This window comes from Hemitrygon akajei, chromosome 11, assembly GCF_048418815.1.
Source record: "Hemitrygon akajei chromosome 11, sHemAka1.3, whole genome shotgun sequence".
In the NCBI taxonomy this organism is placed as follows: Eukaryota; Metazoa; Chordata; class Chondrichthyes; order Myliobatiformes; family Dasyatidae; genus Hemitrygon; species Hemitrygon akajei.
The window spans coordinates 163,077,948-163,098,715 of NC_133134.1; the positions used below are offsets into that span (position 1 = coordinate 163,077,948).

Here is a 20,768-nt window from a genome sequence, read left to right on the forward strand (position 1 = left end):
CCCCCCCCACCCCCACCACAACCACTACCACCCCCATTCTTCTGAATTCCAGTGAGTGGCATTTGTTGACATTTCGACAGACACATGAATAGATAGAGGACGGTGGGATTAGCTTAATTTTGCATTATGACCGGCACAGACATCGCGGGCAGAAGGGTCAGTTCCCGTTCCTATTCTATTTTATGTTCTATGAGAGCTTACAACAGATTCTTATCTGCAAAGACGGACTCGCCACAGAATATAATTCTTCAGTGGTATCGCCCAGTGCGCCGCATTCTACAAGAACGTGACAGTGTGGCGAACCTTAAATAGAAGCACGGCTGTTTAGCGACGCCGGTGAATCGCCCCGAGCTAAAACGGCTTGAAGTAACACTATTCATCATGACTTAGCAAAAAAAGGCAAAAACTAACCCCTGTTTGGAGAGGGCAATTATTCGTCGTGCCATTAGATTCACTAACTATAGAGACTTAATTAAAGGCTGAGCATTGAGAAAGAAAGGTATGACTCGTCTCTGAGTTGAATCCGGATGGAAACGTGTTTCCCTATTCGGTGCGGCTGAGGTGTTTGCCATGATTTTCTTTCTGCGTTTCCCCTTCTCTGGGAATGGGACAGTCCTGAGTGTGTAGCAACTGTAAAGGATACAATGCATCCACGTCTGCTGCTCGCCAGCAAACTTCTTGCCGCGCTTCGGTGCTCGGAAACTTCAACCGCACTTTGCAACATCCGTGGAGGAAGAGGCATGCAGAGTGCCGACGATCCACACCTCAGCAAACTCAGCGAGGAGGGAGCGAGAGGGATACAGAGCATCCACTCTGAGAACGTCCCAGAGACTCACTACATACCCATGAGAATCCTCATCAGACCTTTCCCGCCCGTGCTGGACGAAGATAAGGTCAAGAGTTTAATGGAAACCATCAAGGTATAGGCGTCTGTAACAGTCAGTGGGTCTGTTTCTGTGTTGTATGAATCTATTCGCCGGGACTAGGTAAAATAACAATTCGGCACTGACTAGATGGGCCGAAGGGTCTGTATCTGTACTGCAATACTCTATTTAATTCGTGCCGAGAATTAAACTCATAGGACTCCCTGGGTGAACAGGGTCCGCGCCAGTGGCTAGCAGCTAGAAATACCGGACTAATCCTCACTTTAGTTGAGTTCGGGTGTGATTGAACGTAACCGCCAGTTAAAATCTGAATTTTCATCTTCTTCACATTAGCTTTTGTGAATGTTGATAGGAACATGATGATGTTTATACAGGTAGTCTGAGGTTTACGGAACTAAACGTTATTGTTAATTGAGTTGTGATATTAACAAGCGTTGGAACTTCCTGCTTCGTTATCTTCCGGTTCAAGACAGTGGTGTAAGTCTCAGATTCCTAGGGGATTGCTTCAGTGGAGAACAAACACGTCCGATTTATATAAAGGGCGTAATATGTATATGTAACACGCACAAAATGCTGGTCCCGACGCAGTGTCTCAGCTCGAAACGTCGACTTTTTATTCTTTTCCATAGATGCCTTATCTGATGAGTTCCTCCAGCATTTTGTGGGTGTTATTCTGGATTTCTAGCATCTCTTATGCCTAGTATGTTTATGGTTCTCTGTTCAGTTCCAACGTGTTCCGAGTTCCGTAAATAGTCCCGTCATGTGTTAGTAATGGGGCAAACTGAACATAAACTACAAAACATTTTTTTTAAAAATCCGGAACAACAAATAACTAGGCGGGTCGAGCAGCATCTGTGGGGGAGATGAGGGGCTCTCCGTTGGTCGGGGTTGGCCATGCCTACACGATGCGCTCGCCGCGGCGGTACGACAGGGGGAGCAGGCTGTTGCCCATGTAGCGGGCTCCCCCTCTCCACGCGGCTGATGACCCCAAAGGAAGGGCAGAGACCGCCAGCAGCGTCGGACTGCCTCAGGGACTCCAGCTCTGGATTTCCCCTCGGGGTTTACACCCGAAGCCCTCCCCATGGGTGGGTACAGCCGCAAGGCAGCGGAGATTTGAGATCGGTTTTCCTTCTCCTAGACGAGCTGCCAACCGTGACTCTCGAGCCCCAATTGCCCGAAGCGACTGGTTTTAAGGCGCTAGTAGCCCGCTTTTGCCCCTTCTGTCAGTAGAAATGGTTCCGCCGGGCGCGAAGGCCAGGAGCTGGACTTGGTTCTCAAGAGGGTATTTGAGACGCACGTCATTGGGAACATTTAATAGGTAATGGGAGCTTGTCTCCATTACCACTCCCCCTATCCCCCCTCCCCCTCCCCCGCTGTAACAACCTTCAGGAAATGGGGGGATGAGGATGAAGTGAAGTTATTTCGAATCGAAACTCTGCGTCTGGGCTATTGTCTTTGCAGAGTTCTTTGTTGGCACGAGGCTGATCACTCCCCAAAAGTAATACAGCAGTTACTAACTCTCGGGGTGCTTGCTGCCACTCTCCTGGGTAATTGAATCAACAGGGCCCATATTTGGTTTGGATCCCCACCCAACCTCATTGGCTGAGCCTCCTGGCGGTTCTAAGAGAGAGATGCACCGCCGGTTCAAAGTAAATTTATTATTAAACCCTGCAAGTATGTCACCATACACAGCCCTTTATCCTGCGGGCATACTCAGCAAATCCAAGAACAGTAATAGAATCAGTGAAAGAGGGCATCAAACAGGGTGCACAAACAACCAATGTGCAAAATACAATACTGTAATCTGTGCAATACAAAAGAAAAACGATAATTAACGCATAAATAAACAATATTCACGAGATGAAAAGTCCCCGAAAGTGAGTCCATAGCTTGTGGGAGCAGTTCAGTGACTGGGACAAGTGAAGTTACCCGCACTGGTTCAAGAGCCTGATGGCCAAGGGGTGATAACTGTGACCAGTGTAGGGAATCACCGCCCCATGGTTCTCTCTCACATCCCGTACGTGTCTGCTTTGTACCGCTGAGGGTCAGTCTTGTGCCACAACTTCTCAGACTCCCAGGGCTTCAGACCCCTGTGTAACACGCCCAAAACACAGGCCGGGCAGCATATGTGGAGAAAAATGAACAGGTCTGCAGAATCTGGTTGTGTTCAGACCCTCCAAAACTGCTTTGTTAGCTGGCAAAAATAGAGGGCTATGGGTAAGCCCAGGTCGTTCTAAGGTAAGGACATGTTCGGCACAGCTTTGTGGGCTGAGGTTTTCTGAGTTTATTAAATCCTGTCCCAACTTTGCCAAAGGTCAAAGTTGCAAATGATTTTGAAATGTAAGCAATTAAAATTTAAAAATATTAAAATGCCCGAAACAATTATGAATAATTTAAAACCTGAAAATAATCCAAAATGTATTCTTAAAATACATATACCTACATTTTCTTTGTCTAGTAAAGTCTTTTCCCTATGATAGGGGTCAAGATCCTGCTTCAAGTCTGACCCCTGCAGGATCTGAGAGGCAATTCCCTAAGTTTAACACTGGGAAATCCCAGGGTGAGGGGCTTCCAACGTGGATATCCTCCGAGTGAACAGAGGGACTCGGAGTTCCAAATCCCTCAGTAAATTCCGAATTTCTGTGGTTGACTGGGCAGGCACGGATGTCCTGGACGTGCTGATTTTTGAATGAGCCAACCGTTGTAAACCCATTCAGGTATTTAAATATACAAATACTGAGATGATTTTTTTTAAAAAAAACATTATAAACCATCCTCCCAACTAACGTCAAGGCAAAAATACTTTGGAAACCTCTCCTTCAAAAACTCCTTTCCCATGGTGATGAGACATGATGGAGGTGCCACACAGCACCAACGAGCCAGTTCAGTTCCTGCCGCTGTGACTGTGGGTTTCCCGCGGGTGCTCCAGGTTCCTCCCACGTTCCAACGACGTATGGGTTGGTATGTTAATTGCTCACACGTGTGCACTGGGTGGCACGGGCTCCCTAGACCGGAAAGGCCTACTTAAGTTATTATGTTCCCTTAAGAATGGGTGGTGGGGGGGAGCTCATTAAACAGCAATAGTTTTCATTTGTGTGGCACCTATCACGATGCGTCAGTGATGAGAAAGGTGAATACAATGTGAGCGTTCATTTCAAGGGGACTAGAACATAAAAGCAAGGGTGTGATGCTGACTGGCCAGGCCTCAGAGTATTGTGATCAGTTTTGGGCCCCTTATTTAAAAAAGGGCTGTGCTGACTGGCCAGGCCTCAGTTAGAGTATTGTGATCAGTTTTGGGCCCTTTATTTAAAAAAGGGCTGTGCTGACATTGGAGAAGATTTAGAGGAGGCTAGGCTCACTAAAATGATTCCGGGAATGAAAGGGTTATCATGAGCAGGGATTGATGGGCCTGGGCCTGTCCTCACTGGAATTTAGAAGAATTAGAAGAATGAGGTGGGATCTCATTGAAACCTATCAAATGTTGAAAGGCCCAGACAGAATGGATGTGAAGAGGATGTTTCCTTTGGTGGGGGAGGCTAGGACCAGAGGGCACAGCCTCAGAATAGAGGGACATCCATTTAAAACAGAGATAAGGAGGAATTTCTTTAGCCAGGCGGTGGTGAATCTGTGGAATTCATTGCCAAAGGCGGCTGTGGAGGCCAAGTCACTGGTGCATCTGAGGCAGAGGCTGACGGGTTCTTGATTTTGATTAGTCAAGGCCTGAAAGGTACGGGCTGAAGGCAGGAGAATGGAGTTGAGAGGGAAATGGACCAGCCACGATGAAATGGCGGAGCAGACTCAATGGGCCAAATTGCCTAATTGCCTCCTGTGTCTTATGTACCACACCCATTTACAACTGAAGAAGACCTTTCAAGCACTATTGCATTGAAAGCACAGAGTCATTTTGTATGCAGCAACCTTCCACAAATGGGACTGCAATAAACAGAGAGCATTACAGAACAGTACAGGCCCTTCAGCCCATCGGGTTGTGAAAAGAAGCAGCTGAGTTGTGCAAGACGTTAAGGCTGCATCTCGAGATCTGCCTAGAGTTTTGTCACCATCATATAGGAAAGATGTCACTAAGCAGAAAGCACAGAGAAGATTTACAAGAATGTTGGCAGCACTCAAGGGACTGAGATTGAGGGAGAGCTTTGGCAGACTGGGACAAACTTCTGTGGAGCATAGGATTACAGTTAAGATTATTTTATTTGTCACATACAGTTAAAATTATTTTATTTGTCACACATACAGTGAAATAAGTTTAAAGTAAATTTATTATGAAAGTACACACATGTCACCATATACAACCCTGAGGTTAATTTTCTTTCAGGCATACTTGATAAATCCATAATAGAATAATGACCACAACAGAATCAATAAAAGACTACATCAACTTGGACAACAAGTGTGCAAAAGCCAAAAAACTGAAAATACAAAAAGAAAGAAATAATAACAATGATAATAGATAAGCAATAAATATCAAAAACATGAGTTGAATATATTGTTTGATTTAATGACCGACACATTCTGAGGATGTTCTGGGTGGCAGCCTGCAAGTTTTGCCACACTTCCGGCACCTACATAGCGTGCCCACAACTCAGTAGCCCTAACCCTAAGCAGAATGTTTTTGGACTGTGGGAGGAAACCGGAGGAAACCCACGCAGTGACGGGGAGAACGTACAAACTCTTTGCAGGCAGCGGTGGGAACTGAACCCCGCTCTCCCTGTCACTGGCGCTGTAAAGTGTTGTGCCACTGCGCCAGCCAGTAGAACAATAACAACGCAGAATAAAGTGCAACAGCCACAGGGAAAGTGCAGTGCAGTTAAGCAGTAAAGTGCAAGATGATAATGAGATAGATCCGGAGGTCAAGTGTCCACCTTATTGTTCAAGAGTCTGTCCTTGCTACGTGCTATCAGGCTCTTGTATCTGCTGCCCGAAGGGAGAAAAGAGGGGCGAGAATGGCTGGGATGGGTGAGGTCTTTGATTATGTCGACTGCTTTACTGATTCGGCAATAAGTGTAAACAGGAGAACAGTAGTGGTGACCTCAGTTTAATCTTTCTAGGAATATTGAACTTGTAGATGAATATAAAATCATGGGGGGCCCAGACAGGGTGAGTGCACTTGGTCTTTCTCCCAGAGAACGGGGGCCAAAAACTACAAGCAGAGGTTTAAAGAGAGGAGAAAGACTCCTCAATACCCAGAGTCTAGACTGACACCTACATCCTTTATTATTATATTGAAATTTGTCCTCTACTGTGCCTAATGACTTGTTTATTATTAATTCATTAATTATTGTACTGCCCTGCACTATTTTGTGCACCTTACGTAGTCCTGTGTAAGTCTGTAGTCTAGTGTAGCCTTGAGTTGTCTCACATAGTCTAGTGTAGTTTTCTGTTGTTTCATGTAGCACCAGGGTCCTGGAGGAACGTTGTTTTGTTTTTACTGTGTACTGTACCAGCAGTTTATGGTCGAAATGACAATAAAAAACGACTTGACTTGACGTAAAGGGGGTCTGAAGGGCAATCTTCTGGCAAATGGTGTTGGTATGTGGAACAAGTTGCTAAGGTAAGTAGATGAACAGTGTTCGATAACATTGTTGAAAAATTATTGATGCAATTACAAAGACCACACTTGGAATATTGTGCTCGGTTCTTGTCATCTCATTATGGGAAGGATGTGGAACCTTTCGAGATGGTGCAGTCAAGATTGACCAGGATTCTTTTTAGATTAGAGAGCATATCTTGTGAGGATAGGTTGAGTGAGTTAGGGCTTTTCAGTCCTCATGGAGGGGCTCATCAGTGGAAAGGGTGAGCACTTCCAAGTTCCTGGGTGTCAACATCTTTGAAAATCTATCAGCATATTGATGCAATCACAAAGAAGGCACAACAGCGGCTGTATTTCATTAGGAGTTTGAAGAGAATTGGTGTGTCACCAAAGCCACCCTCAAATTTCTACAGGAGAGCATTCTCACACAAAATGCAGGAGGAACTCAGCAGGCCAGGCAGCATCTATGGAAAAAAGTGCAGTCGACATTTCAGGCTGAAGCTGCCCGGCCTGCTGACTTCCTCCAGCATTTTGTGGGTGTTGTTCGGATTTCCAGCACCTGCAGATTTTCTCTTGTTTGTGGAGAGCATTCTAACTGGTTGCTTCACCGTCTGGTGTGGGGAGGGGGGCACTGCACAGGATCGGAAAAAGCTGTAAGAGGCTGTGAACTCAGCCAGCTCCATCATGGGCCTCAGAAAGGCAGCATCCATCACTCAGGACCCCCATCACCCAGGACATGCCCTCTTCTCATTGCTACCATCAAGGAGCAGGTACAGGAGCCCGAAGACACCCACTCAACATTTTAGCAACAGCCTCCTCCCCTCCGCCATCAGGTTTCTGAATGGATAATGAGCCAATGATCTCTATCCCAGTATTTTTCCTCTTTTTTTTGCTTATTTGCTTACTTATTTAATTTTCTTGTTTATATATACTTATTGTAATTTATAGTTTTTATTATGTAATGCAATGTACTGCAGCTGCAAAACAACAAATTTCACCACATAATGCCAGTGATATTAAGCCTGATTCTGATTCTGAAAAGGCATTTGGACAGGTACATCAATAGGGTTTAGAACAGGGGTACCCAGCCTGCGGTCCACGGACCCCTTGGTTAACTGTAAGGCTCATTGGCATAAAAAACAAATGGGAACTACTGGTTTAGAGGAATATGGGCCAAATGAGAGCAAAGAGGGCTAGCTTATGTGAACATCTTGGTCAACATCGATGAGGTGGGCTGAAGGGCCTGTTTTTATGCTGAATGACTCTATGGACAACCTCTGCCATCCAACCAATGGAGAGTCAGCTCAGAAGTTGACATTCTAGATAGTTGGACAAGGAAACCTAGTCAACCACTAATCCAGAGACTTGGTCGCTGGATAGGTAGAGAGTATCCTAACTGTTTGCATCACAGCCTGGAAATACAAATGTTCAAAAACAGAAATAGCTACAGAAAATGGTGAATATAGCCCAGTCCAACACTGAGCACATCTACAAGGGGCACTGCCACATAATAGCAGCATCAACCATCGACGATCCTCACCATCCAGGCCATGCTCTCTTCTCACTACTATCATTGGGAAGGAGGTACAGGAGCCTTAGGTCCCATACCACCAGGTTCAGGAACAATCATTACCCTTCAACCATCAGGCTCCTGAACCAGAGGACATAACGCTACTCAATTCACTCACCCCCACATGGATTCCACATCCTATGAACACATTTTCAAGGTCTCTTCATTTCACGTTCTCAATATATATTGCTTATTTATTTATTATTACCTTGGTATTTGCAGAGTTTGTTGTTGTTTGAACATTGATTGTTTGTCTGTCTTTGCTGCATACGTTTTTTGTTGATTCTGTTGTGTTTCCTTGTACTCACTGTGAATGTCCACGAGAAAATGGATCTCAGGATAGTGTACATGACCTTTGATGATAAATTTGCTTTGGATTTTGAACTTCGAAGGAGATGGGATTTGGGAATAGCAAAGGAGAAGAATGAAGGTTGGGGATGGGTGAACTTCTGCGAATTAGGGCCTCTGCAAATGGTGCCAGTGTTGGATGTGCAGAGAAGCTAGAGTTGGGCAATTGCCAAAATCTAGGCGTTCTGTTGGGCAGGAGATGGCTACAGAGATAGGAAGGGGCGAGATCGTGAAAAGGTTTTGAAAACAAGGATGGGGATTTTGTAATCAAGGCACATTTAACCTTGAGCCAGTGTCGCCTTAGTCCAACGTAAACATCCCTTGTCTTTCTTCGTAGCTCAGCTGTCTAATCCCATTTGACAACTTTACTTGCTCCCCTTTGTATTCATTCCAAGGTCAGGATATCCCCCCTCTGGTACAGTGCCCAGAACTGTAAACAATGCTCAGCATGGGATGGGTCAGTGCTTTGTATGAGTTAACTATCAACTTCCTGGATTTGTGCTATTCCCTCAAGAAACACATCTTAAGAATCTATTTGGCCATTTCAGTACTACCACTCATTGTGCAGACTGTGTAGAGGTGCATTTCCCTGCAGACTCCCGCTCCCTCTCGTGTTTCCTGTAGACTAAACCCACTTAATTTGGAGTTATTGTTTCTGCTCTTCAACGTCCACTGCCTGATTTTTTTTTAATTTTCCGGATTAAATAGTGGGACACACTTCCTTGTCTTTATACGTGCCCTCACCCATATCAGGATTCACACCAGTATTCCTTCAGAGGTCCCCTTTCTCAGCACTCGTCTGTTACTGCTGCAACTTTAGCCTTGTTGCCAATGGGTGCAGCTGCCTAACTGATAACCGAGAGTCGTATGTTAAGGATTAAGGATCAACTTTACTCAACTATTTACACTCAGTGGCCACTTTATTAGGTACACCTGCTCGTTAATTCAAAATATCTAATCAGCCAATTATGAGGCAGCAACTCAATGCATAAAAGCATGCAGACATGGACAAGGGGTTCAGATATTGTTCAGACTGAACATCAGAATGGGGAATGAATGTGATCGAAGTGACTTTGACCGTGGTGCCAGGTGGAGCAGTTTGAGTATCTCAGAAACTGCTGATCTCCTGGGATTTTCACGCTCAGCAGTCTCTACGATTTACAGAGAATGGTTTGGAAAACAAAAACAAAAGAAATCCAGTGAGGGGCAGTCCTGCAGGTGAAAACGACTTGTTAATGAGAGAGGTCAGAGGAGAATGGCCAGACTGGTTCAAGCTGACAGGAGAGCGACAGTAAATCAAATAACCACACGTTACAAGACTGATCTCTGAATGCAAAACACATCAAACTTTAAGGTGGATGGGCTACAGCAGCAGAAGACCACGAACATACACTCAGTGGCCATTTTATTAGGTACAGGAGGTTCTTAATAAAGTGGCCACTGAGTGTATAAAAATAAAGTTAGACATACAGATATGGAATAAAATGTGCTTAAATACATAAGTACCAGCACATATTTGCAATGTAAACAGTGTTTTAAAGTGTTTACACTTCTGTGCAGTGACAGGGGTAATAAGAGGAACATGGAGGGGTAACTAAAATGATTGATCAAACTGACCTGCCTGGGGAAAGAAGCGAACAGCACACAAACTCAAGGGTCCGTGCAGATCGGGATGCCCATGGGGACGTCTCTCAGAATCAGGCAGGGTGGCACCAGTTTCACAGATTGTACAGTTCTCTGGCTAGCTGGCAACTGAGCCTGTCTGGTTTGCTAACGTGGAAATCCCATTCAAAGGAAAGAGAGATAGCGGCTAACGTAAGATTCAGAGGACATTATTTTCATATAGCCCCGGGGATTCCTTGCTCGTGTGAAACTTGCTTACTTTTATTGTTTGCATGATGTGTTTCTCTCTTGCACCTTGGGTGTTCAACAATCTTTTTTTTTTTGCGGGGTTCAGTTGGGTTTCTTTGCTTTGTCGCTGCCTGTAAGGAGTTTGTGCGTTCTCCCCGTGACCATGTGGGTTTCCTCCGGGTGCTCCGGTTTCTTCACACAGTCCAGAGACGTACCGGTTGGTAGGTTGACCGGTCATTGTCAGTCGTCCCATGATTAGGCTAGGGTTATATCAGGGAACCGCTGGGCACCACAGCTTGAAAGGCCGGAATGGCCTATTCCTCACTGTATCTCAAACGGTCAATAAATAAATACGTCACTTGCGTCAGCAGTCCACAAATTACTAACCATAATTATATATCTTTGGAATGACATACAGCACGGTAACAGGTCCTTCTGTCTCGATGAGCCCGTGCCAGCCAGTTACACCCATGTGACCAGTAACCCTACTAATTGGAATGTGGGAGGAAACCGGAACATTAGGAGGAAAGACACAGGGAGAAAGGACAAACTCCTTACAGACAGCAGTGGGAACTGAACCCTGAAGGCTGGCACGGCAGGTTGGCACACTAACCACTCTAGCCTGCCGTTTAGTATCGGTACAACATCGTGGATTCAGTGGCCTATCCAGGGCCCCCTTCCCTTCTCATCCACACCCTGGCACCATGATTGCCCCTCTTTACCCCAGGAATCTGCCTCTCCCACTTGCTCTTGGTTATGCAGGGGAAAGGCCGGTTGATTTTCCACCCTGTGCTCTGCTAAAACAGTAAACCACTGCAACTCTTCTTTCCTCTTTCCTCAGAACCCAGAAGCGTTGCACAAAGTGCCTGCGATTGATGTCTTATGGATTAAGGGTCAGCAAGGTGGAGATTATTACTACTCATTCGGAGGGTGTCACCGGTACGCAGCCTACCAGCGTCTGAACATGGAAACCATTCCTGCCAAGATTATCAAGTCCACCATCGCGGACCTGCGGATGTATTTGGGATCATCAACCCCAAACCTTCGGTGAAGGGATGAGGCACATCCTGCCCGATGCAGCTGTCTGTCTCCTGCTGCTGACAAAAGTTTATTTTCTAATTATATTCCTTAATTAGAGAGGCCAGTAACTCTACTTGAGAGATTTAGAGAGGCATTCAAAAGATTTTATTTGTCACGCATGTATCGAAACGTACAGTGAAATGTGTCGTTTGCATCAGTGATTGACACAGTCTGAGGATGTACTGGGCTGTCTGCAAGCGCACCACCTTTCTGGTGCCAACATAGCGTGCCCACCTCACAACTCACTAACCCTGATCCTAACTTTGGAATGTTTGGGGGGGGTGGGGGGGCAACCGGAGAATCTGGAGGAAACCCATGTGTTCACCTGGAGAACGTAAAAACTCCTTACAGGCTGAACCCCGATCAGTGATTTCTGGGTCTGTAGTGCACTGTACTAACTACTGGACAAGATTAGTGGGAGTGTGAGCCTACTACATGAGGAGGAGTTTTATCTGTGTCAGGGTGAGCAAGAGCTCGATGGGCCAAATGGCCTAGTTTTGCTCCTATGTCTTATGGTCTAAAGGGCTATAGTCTACGGGGCTGTGGATTGGGAACTGGGAAGTGGGACAGTCTCACTGATGTTTTCTTTGTCCTACATATACATAAAGAGCTGAATGGCCTCACTCTGCACTGGGTGAATCTACAATGAACAGGCAGGACTTCAAGCTACAGAGGTGGAAATAGAGCCAAGCTGTGGTAGTGGAGGATGGTGCAATCGCATGCTTAAACGCTTGGTGCTGAATAAGGATGCCCGCCGTATCCACTACCTCCTGCAGCTGATGATCATGCCGACAAAAACTCCAAGCGGCTTCCATCAGTGTGACCCCATGCCGAGCTCTCCTCCAATCATCTGGTTTAGTTGCTCACTGGCCAGTGCTTACCATAAGGAATGTACACTGTGGGATCTGTCAGTGTGGAGCATCACTTCCCTTCCAACAGAAATTAAACAAATAAAGATTATTTGTTGAATACCTTTCCAAAGTCAACATCCATTTACTATCAGAGTATGTGCGCGGTGTCCAGCTCTGAGATTCATCTTCCCCACTGACAGCCACGAAACAAAGAAAACCATGGAACCCGCTTAAAGGAAAATATCAAACCCCCAACGCACATAAACAGAACAAATCGAAAAAAGGCAAAAAAAAATACAGAATATAAAACACCAGATCACAAAGACATCAAAAGAGTTCTGTGCCGTATCTTTCCCTGACAATTTCTGGTTCCTTTCTACACACTCCATACAACCTAAATAGTTTGTGATATTAGATTGAGCCAGGTACAACAACAGGTGACAGAGTGTAGAATAACACAGCACATGCTTTGGGCCTGTACACATCAGAGTTTAGAAGACTGAGGCAGGGATCTCATTGAAACTTACCCAATATTGAAAGGCCTAGAATCAGGGGTTCCCAACCTGGGGTCCTTAGGTTAATGGTTGGGGTCAATGGCATAAAAAGGGTTGGGAACTCCTGGACTAGGTAGAGTGGATGCAGAGAGGCTGTTTCCCATAGTTGGGGAGTCTAGGACCAGAGGACACGGCCTCAGAATAGAAGGATGTCGCTTTAGAATAGAGATGAAGAGGAATTTCTTTAGCCAGAGGATGGTGAATATAGAATTCATTGCCACAGGCGACTGTGGAGGCCAGGTGATTGTGTATATATAAAGCAGAGGGTGGTAGATTCCTGATTAGCTAGGGCGTCAAAACTGATGGGGAGAAGGCAGGAGAATGGAATTGAGAGGGGTAATAAATTAGCCCCAATGGAATGGTGGAGCAGACTGAATGGGCCAAATGGCCCAATTCTGCCCCAACAGTATGTCATATGGTCTTATGAACAGACACTTCAACTCACTATGCTGTGCCAGATTGATTAAATGCCTAAGTAAACAAATCCCCTCTGCCTACGCAATGTCCGTATCCTACATTCCCTCCGTATGCCTCTCTAAGAGCCTCGTAAATGTCTCTGCCATATCTGGCTCCACCATTACCCCTGGTAAGGCATCCAGCAGGTGTGTAGGAATTTGCCCTGCAGATCTGCTTTAATTTACCCCCTCTCAGTTTAAATGCCTTACTACCATTATTAGACACTTCAACCCTGGGAAAGAGATCACAAGACAAAGGAACAGAAGTAGGCCATTCGGCCCATCGAGTCTGCTCTGCCACTCCACCAGGAGCTAAACTATTCTCCCATCTAGTTCGAATTTCCGGCTTTCTCCCCATATCCCTTGATACCCTGACTAATTAGATACCTATCAATCTCCTCCTTAAACACCCTCAATGATTGGGCCTCCACAGCTGTATGTGGCAACGAATTCCATAAATCCACGACCAGCTTAAAGAAAAATATCAAACCCCCAACACACATAAACAGAACAAATCGCACAAAAGGCAAAAAAATACAGAATATAAAACAGTTCAGATCACAAAGATATCAAAAGAGTTCTGTGCCGTATCTTTCCCTGACAATTTCTGGTTACTTTCCACACTGTACAACCTAAATAGTTGGTGGCTGCCTATTCTATCTATGCCTCTTTTCAACATCTACCTGTCTCCCCTCAACCTCCAGTGTCCAGGCATCTACCACTTGCCCTGCACAACTCCTTTGAACTGACCCCCTCGCACCTTAAATGCATAACCTCATGTGAGTCAATAAAGCTGCCAGCATAATCGGACCCCACCTATTCTCCCTTCTCCCACAGGTCTGAGAGTATGTATCACCAGGTTCAAGGATGGCTTCTATCCCACTTATCATCATAAGCTGCATCTTGCAACAAGTGAAACAAAATGCAAGAGATTCAACCTTTAGCTACCCAGGGAAAGTTCTGGAATTTTCTCGCTGAACTTCCCGTCTCCCATCCGTTCCGGATTGCACCAATCTGATTAAATGGGCAGCACTCTTTTCTCCTGTTCTGTGGTTAAGACCAACTCCTGATAGTTGGTCACTAAAATCTATGGGAATGAAGCATAGTCCAAGTCACCATCTTTCAAGTGAGACTGAAGATTTGTTTGGATTGGAATCAGTATTGGCAGATGAACCAAGATACAATGGAAAGTTTGTCTTTCAGATCAGATTATCACACTAATAATTGTGCATCCATCGTCAATAACCCCACCATTCAAGTCATGCTCTCTTCTCGTTACTACCATCGGGCAGGAGATAGAGGAGCCTCAGGTCGCACACTACCAGGTTCTGGAATAGTTATTCCCCTTCAACAATCAGGCACTGATAACTTCACTCACATCAACACTGAACTGATACCACAACCTATGGAATCACTGTCAAGGACTTTACAACTCGTCCTCAATATTTATTATTTTTTCGCATTTTTTGTATTTGCACTATCTCTTGTCTCTTGCATATTTGTTGTTTGTCCATCTTTGTTTAGAACATAGGACGTGAAAGAGGTATACAAGATATTAAGAGGAATAGACAGAGTGGACAGCCAGCGCCTCTTCCCCAGGGCACCACTGCTCAGTACAAGAGGACATGGCTTTAAGCTAAGGGGAGGGAAGTTCAAGGGGGATATTAGAGGAAGGTTTTTTACTCAGAGAGTGGTTGGTGCGTGGAATGCACTGCCTGAGTCAGTGGTGGAGGCAGATACACTAGTGAAGTTTAAGAGATTACTAGACAGGTATATGGAGGAGTTTAAGGTGGGGGGGGGGGGTTATATGGGAGGCAGGGTTTGAGGGTCGGCACAACATTGTGGGCCAAAGGGCCTGTAATATGCTGTACTATTCTATGTTCTAACATAGAATGTTCTATCCACTACATCTTTTGGAGTATGAGAGGTGACCTGATAGAAGTATACAAGATGATGAGAGGCATTGATCATTTGGATAGTCAGAGACTTTTCCCCAGGGCTGAAATGGCTAACACAAGAGGGCACAGTTTTAAGGTGCTTGGAAGTAGGTACAGAGGAGATGTCAAGGGTAAGTATTTTACTCAGAGAGTGGAATGGGCTGCCAGCGACGGTGGTGGAGGCGGATACGATAGGGTCTTTTAAGAGACTCCTGGATAGGTACATGAAGCTTAAAAAAATAGAGGGCTAAGGGTAATCTTAGGTAGTTTCTAGGTAATTTCTAAAGTAAGTACCCATTCAGCACAGCATTGTGGGCCGAAGGGCCTGTATTGTGCAGCAGGTTTTCTATGTTTCTATGTTTTTATAGGATTTTCCATTCAAGGGCATTGGTGTTTCCATACCAGCCTGTGATGCAGCCAATCAATACATTCTCCACTACACATCTATGGAAGTACATCAAAATTTTAGATTTCATACCAAATCTCTACAAACTCCTAAGGAAGAAGAGGTGCTGACATGCTTTCTTCACAATTGCAATGAATGTGCTGGGACACGTCCTCTGAAATAGTAATACCCAGAAATTTGAAGTTACTGGCCCACTCCACCTCTGATCCTCCAGTGAGGACCAGCTCATGGACTTCTGGTTTCCCTCTTCTGAATTCCACCATCAGTTCCTCGGTCTTGTTGACATTGAGTGAGAGGTTGTTGTTATGACACCACTCAGCCAAATTTTCAATCTCACTCCCGTTTGCTGATTCATCACCACATCATGTTCTGGCCGTGCTTACCTCAGTCGAGATCTTGGAAACAGTTAATGTGGTTGTTTCATGTTGTGTGTCAGTGGTCCTGCTGTTTCCTTCATTACAAAAGTGACTGCAATAAATGCCTCCATTGGCTGTTGTGCAAGATGCTACCAAAAAGCTCACCTGTCTCAGTACTTTCCCTCTGTGAGTTAATGCCATGGTTTGTCGGATAAATCTCCTGTGAAGTTGCTTGGACAAATCTCTGTATTAAAAACATACAGAATGCTGGAAGAACTCAGCAAGTCAGGCAGCATCTGTGAGAGGGAATAAACAGTTCACGTTTCGAGAGTGAGACTCTTCATGAAGACTGGAAAGGAAGGGGGCAGAAGGTGGGGGTGAAGAGGTGTAGTCCAACCTTTCTAGTCAAAGGTGACAGGCAAGACCAGCTGAGATGGGAAGGTGGGTGGGTGGGGGAAATGAGGATGAAGTAAGAAGCCGGGTGGTGATAGGTGGAAAAGATAAAAGCCTGAAGAAGAAGGATTCTGATAGGAGAGGACAGTGGATCATGGAAAATAAGAGGAGGAGGAAGGAGACCAGAGGGAGGTGATGGGCAGTTCCATCACCTGGTCTCACCTATCACTTGCTGTCTTGAATTCCTTCCTGCCCACCTGCTTTTCTGCCCTGTTCCTTTCCAGGCCTTATAAAGGGTCTCTGCTCAAAATATCACTTGTTTATTCCACTCTGTAGACGCTGCCTGACTTGCTGAGTTCCACCGGCATTTTGTTAATGTTGCTCAAGATTTCCAGCATCTGCAGAATCGCTTGTGTTAATCATTAAAGATATTGTGCAAGCGCTGTTTCTATTCAGAGATCAGTTGCTCGTCTGTTTGATGATCGCCAGCAGCAACACTAGAGGGCAGTGTGTGACACCGTTCAGTTGGAAAACATTTAACGATTCAAGATTGTTTATTGTCATATTTCAGTACACTAGTGTAAAGGAGAACAAAATAATTGTTGCTCCAGATCCAATGTAGTATAAAAATCCTACAATAAATTTTAAAAACTTATTTAAATAAAACTTTTAAAATAAAAAATAAAACTTATTTTAAAAAACTTAAGGTTGAGGGGGGACTTGATGGGGGTATTTAAAATTATAAGGGGGATAGATAGAGTTGACGTGGATAGGCTTTTTCCATTGAGAGTAGGGGAGATTCAAACAAGAGGACATGAGTTGAGAGTTAGGGGGCAAAAGTTTAAGGGTAACACGAGGGGGAATTTCTTTTCTCAGAGAGTGGTAGCTGGGTGGAATGAGCTTCCAGTAGAAGTAGGTTCAGTACTATCATTTAAAGTAAAATTGGATAGGTATATGGACAGGAAAGGAATGGAGGGTTATGGGCTGAGTGCAGGCCAGTGGGACTAGGTGAGAGTAAGCGTTCGGCGCGGACTAGAAGGGCCGAGATGGCCTGTTTCCATGCTGTAATTGTAATTGTTATAAACACAATTAAAAACACATCAAATATAAATATAAAAGCAATCCTATAAAACATAATGTACAGAAACACACAAAATGCTGATGGATCTCAAAGTTCAAAGTAAAATTTATTATCAGAGTACATGCACGTCACCACATACAACCCTGAGATTCATTTTCCTGTGGGCATACGCAGCAAGTCTATAGAATAGTAACTGTAAAAAGGGTCAATGAAAGAGCCAAGAGCATAGGAGACAACAAATTGTTGAAATACAACTATAAGTAAAATAGCAATAACTAATGAGAGCGTGAAATGATAAGATAAAGAATCCTTAAGGTGAGATTGTTGGTTGTGGATAGATCTCAATAGATGATTGTAATTACACTATTTTGTTCAAGAGCCTGAAGGTTGAGGGGCAGTAAATGTTCTTGAACCTGGTGCTGTCTCTGCAGGTCCGGCAATATCTATGCAAGTAAACAAAAATAGTCAACATTTCAGGCCAAGACCCTTCATCAGGGCTATGCTGAAAGTGAGAGCAGTGTTTCAGTCTGAAACGTCAATTGTTTATTCATTTAAACAGACGCTGCCCGACCTGCTGAGTTCCTCCAGCATCTTGTGTGTGTTGCTCTGGATTTCCAGCATCTGCAGAATCTCTTGTGACAATGCACAGTAACTGTTTGACCGCGGCCATGTAAACATACCCTTACAAACAGGAGAGATTCTGCAGATGCTGGAAGTCAAAGTAATACACAAAATATATTGGAGGAACTCAGCAGGCCAGGCTGCATGAATGTCAACTGTTTACTCTTTTCCATAGATGCTGCCTGACCTGCTGCGCTCCTCCCGCAGTTTGTGTGTGTTACTAAATGTAATATTAGCTATTTACGTAGACTGATGGTATGTATGTAAAGTGACTGGACGGTGAATGTGTCAGTGTAGGTATGAGGTGCAGAGTATACGTATGAAATGGTGATGCTTGGTGGGGGGCTGAGGTGCTGAGGAGTTGTGGAGAGGGGTGACTGATCTGTATGTAGTGGTGGTGAGGGGGGTGGGGGGTAATGGCTGGAGGCGATCACCCTGATGGAGAGATGGCACCTGAAACAGGAGGAACCCAGCAGGTCAGAGAGCATCATGATGTAGAGTCTCAGCAATCTGCCCCCACAGGCGCTGCCTGACCCATTGGGTTCCTCTGGTAATTTGTTTCTCTTTTGCCCCAGAGTATCGAGCCTGTGATTGGGACTTGTTGCTATCACTTCCAACATAGTTTGTTCATTATGTGTCGTGTCGTACGACGTGGGCGATCATGGACTTTCCATGACCATGATTGTTCTTGGCAAATTTCTCCACAGAACTGGTTTGCCATTGACTTCTTCTGGACATTGGCTTTACAAGACGGGTGACCCCAGCCATTATCAATACTCTTCAGAGTTTGTCTGCTTGGCGTCAGTGGTCACATAACCAGGGCTTGTGATCTGCACCAGCTGCTCAGACGACCATCCACCTGCTCCCATGGCTTCACGTGACCCTGATCGGGGGGCTAAGCAGGTGCTACACCTCGCCCAAGGGTAACCTGCAGGCCAGCGGAGGGAAGGAGCACCTTACACCTCCTTTGGCAGAGACATACCTCCACCCCACCACCCTTTCCAACAAAGGGATTAGAATAAAAAGAGAAAAAAATACTTGCACTCCTGTGGAAACTGTTACATTATTACAACATCCCAAAAGTATTTACATAATAGAGCTTTGTAGAGATTATTTGCTGTGAGAGTGGAGACTGGAATGTGGTGTCTGAAAGTTTAGAGGCGTTATTGAACCACAAAGATATTTGTGGGCTGCCCCTAACAAAACCTTGGGTGTGTAGGTTGCTAACGCAAATGACGCATTTCACGATACGTCTCGAAGTACAGGTGATAAATAAGCTTGAATCTTGTATCTTGGGCAGTATTCACTTTCTCAGCCAGGCCAGTTGCTACGACACCATAAACAGCTCCAGGACCTTCACCAATAAATTTCAGACGAAGTTGATCAGTCTAGCTCTGCAACTTGCTGGATAAACTCTGAGCTTCCCTCGCATCTGCAGCAATTTCCTTGTGATGGCCTTGGCTCAGTGGTTGCATTTTTGCATCCTGAGTCAGAAGGCTGTGGGTTCAAACCCTGCTCCAGAGACTTGTCATCGCTGTTGACATCCTGGTGGGACAGTAAGAGAATATCGTTACAGGGATGGGATGTTAAAAAAAGAGAGGAAAAGAAATCCCGTAGTACGAGTTGACGAGTAGCAAGTGAATTCTCCCAGTGACCCAACGTTTATTTTCTCAGTCATTAACATTTAAGTTGGTAAATTGCAAACAAAAGAGGTTCTGCAGATGCTGGAAATCCAGAGCAACATACACAAAATCCTGGAGGAACTCAGCAGGTCGGGTAGCGTCTATGGCGAGGAATAAACAGTCAACGTTTTGGGATGAGGCCCTTCCTCAAGTTGACAAATTGGCTTATTAGTGTCATACATACCGAGATGCAGTGAGAGACTTTGTTCTGCATTCCACCTGTACAGATCCTTTCGTCACATCAACGCACTGAGGTTGTGCAAGGGAAAAGGGGTGGTAGTGTAGTGATTAGGGTGCTGTAATATCAGGGTCCGATCCCATTGCTGGATGGATGGAGTCTGTACATTCTCCCTGTGGATTTCCTCGGGATGCTCCATTTTCCAAAGGTGCAAACAGTGCATTTCGCTGAATGTTTTGATGTACATGTGGCAAATAAATCATCTCATCTGTCACTGGGGACCCCATCATCCAGGCCATACCCTTTTCTCAATGCTGCCATTGGGCAGGAGGTACAGGAGCCAAATCAGAATCAGAATCAGGTTTAATATCACTGGCATATGTCGTGAAGCTTGTTGTTATGCAGCAGCAGTACATGATAATAGAAACTGTAAATTACAGTAAGATGTATACATACCTTCTGTCTTGTTCTGTATTACTTCCACAAAATAACAAACTTCACGACTTCTGGCGATAAAAAACCCAATTCTGATTCAAAGTTCTTCCCTGCTGCCATCAGGTTCCTGAGCCATCCTGAAAATTTACAGTTTCTGTTATTATGTACTGCTGCCACGAATCAAACAAGCTAGATTGGACGGTGTTTATATTTGCAACTTCAATATTCGCCATCAAATGACCTGAGACTTCTTGAACACATGACATGTGCCAGATAATAGGAGTTTTTATTTCATTTCATTAAAATTTGTTTTGGAAATGGCATCAACAATCTCAATTCCAGGATTCCGAATCCTGGAATTACCTATTCTACGTATTCCATCATGGGCCGGAGGGCTGATTTCTGTGTGGTACTGTTCTATAGTCTGTAGAGAATCGGGCAGCAGATCGGTGCAGATCCCAGCACCAGAGACTTGGGTTCAATACTTGCTGCTTGTGTGGAGTTTGCACGTTCTCCCTGCGGCCACATTGGTCTCCTCTGT

At 44.9% G+C, this 20,768-nt stretch overlaps 1 protein-coding gene and 1 long non-coding RNA gene across 3 annotated transcripts in view; one reads left to right on the forward strand and one right to left on the reverse strand.

The window, feature by feature from the left end:
• Window positions 1-253: 253 nt before the first annotated feature.
• On the forward strand, window positions 254-12,252 carry srxn1 (sulfiredoxin 1 homolog (S. cerevisiae)). 2 transcript variants are annotated; one of them, XM_073062126.1, is made up of 3 exons: window positions 254-920; window positions 11,040-11,245; window positions 11,887-12,252. In XM_073062126.1, exons 1-3 carry the CDS (start codon window positions 645-647, stop codon window positions 11,960-11,962), a joined length of 558 nt encoding a protein of 185 aa, XP_072918227.1. In that variant the 5' UTR covers window positions 254-644; the 3' UTR covers window positions 11,963-12,252. The 2 variants fall into 2 exon arrangements, with proteins under 2 accessions (XP_072918227.1, XP_072918228.1); XM_073062127.1 differs by having other exon boundaries at window positions 11,040-11,137.
• A 5,148-nt stretch (window positions 12,253-17,400) lies between these two features.
• LOC140736219 (uncharacterized) overlaps window positions 17,401-20,768 on the reverse strand; it is a 97,461-nt gene continuing 94,093 nt past the window's right edge. Inside the window, exon 2 of the long non-coding RNA XR_012100907.1 lies at window positions 17,401-19,477. This is a non-coding gene — a long non-coding RNA (uncharacterized lncRNA). The remainder of the gene's footprint in view (window positions 19,478-20,768) is intronic.

Bases quoted from the DNA above. Each gene is read 5' to 3' on its own strand.
- srxn1 (XM_073062126.1), top strand. From the start codon at position 645: ATGCATCCACGTCTGCTGCTCGCCAGCAAACTTCTTGCCGCGCTTCGG. The intron at 921-11,039 runs GTATAGGCGTCT...CTCTTTCCTCAG, and splicing joins GTTTAATGGAAACCATCAAG to AACCCAGAAGCGTTGCACAA. The intron at 11,246-11,886 runs GTGAAGGGATGA...ATATACATAAAG, and splicing joins TCATCAACCCCAAACCTTCG to AGCTGAATGGCCTCACTCTG.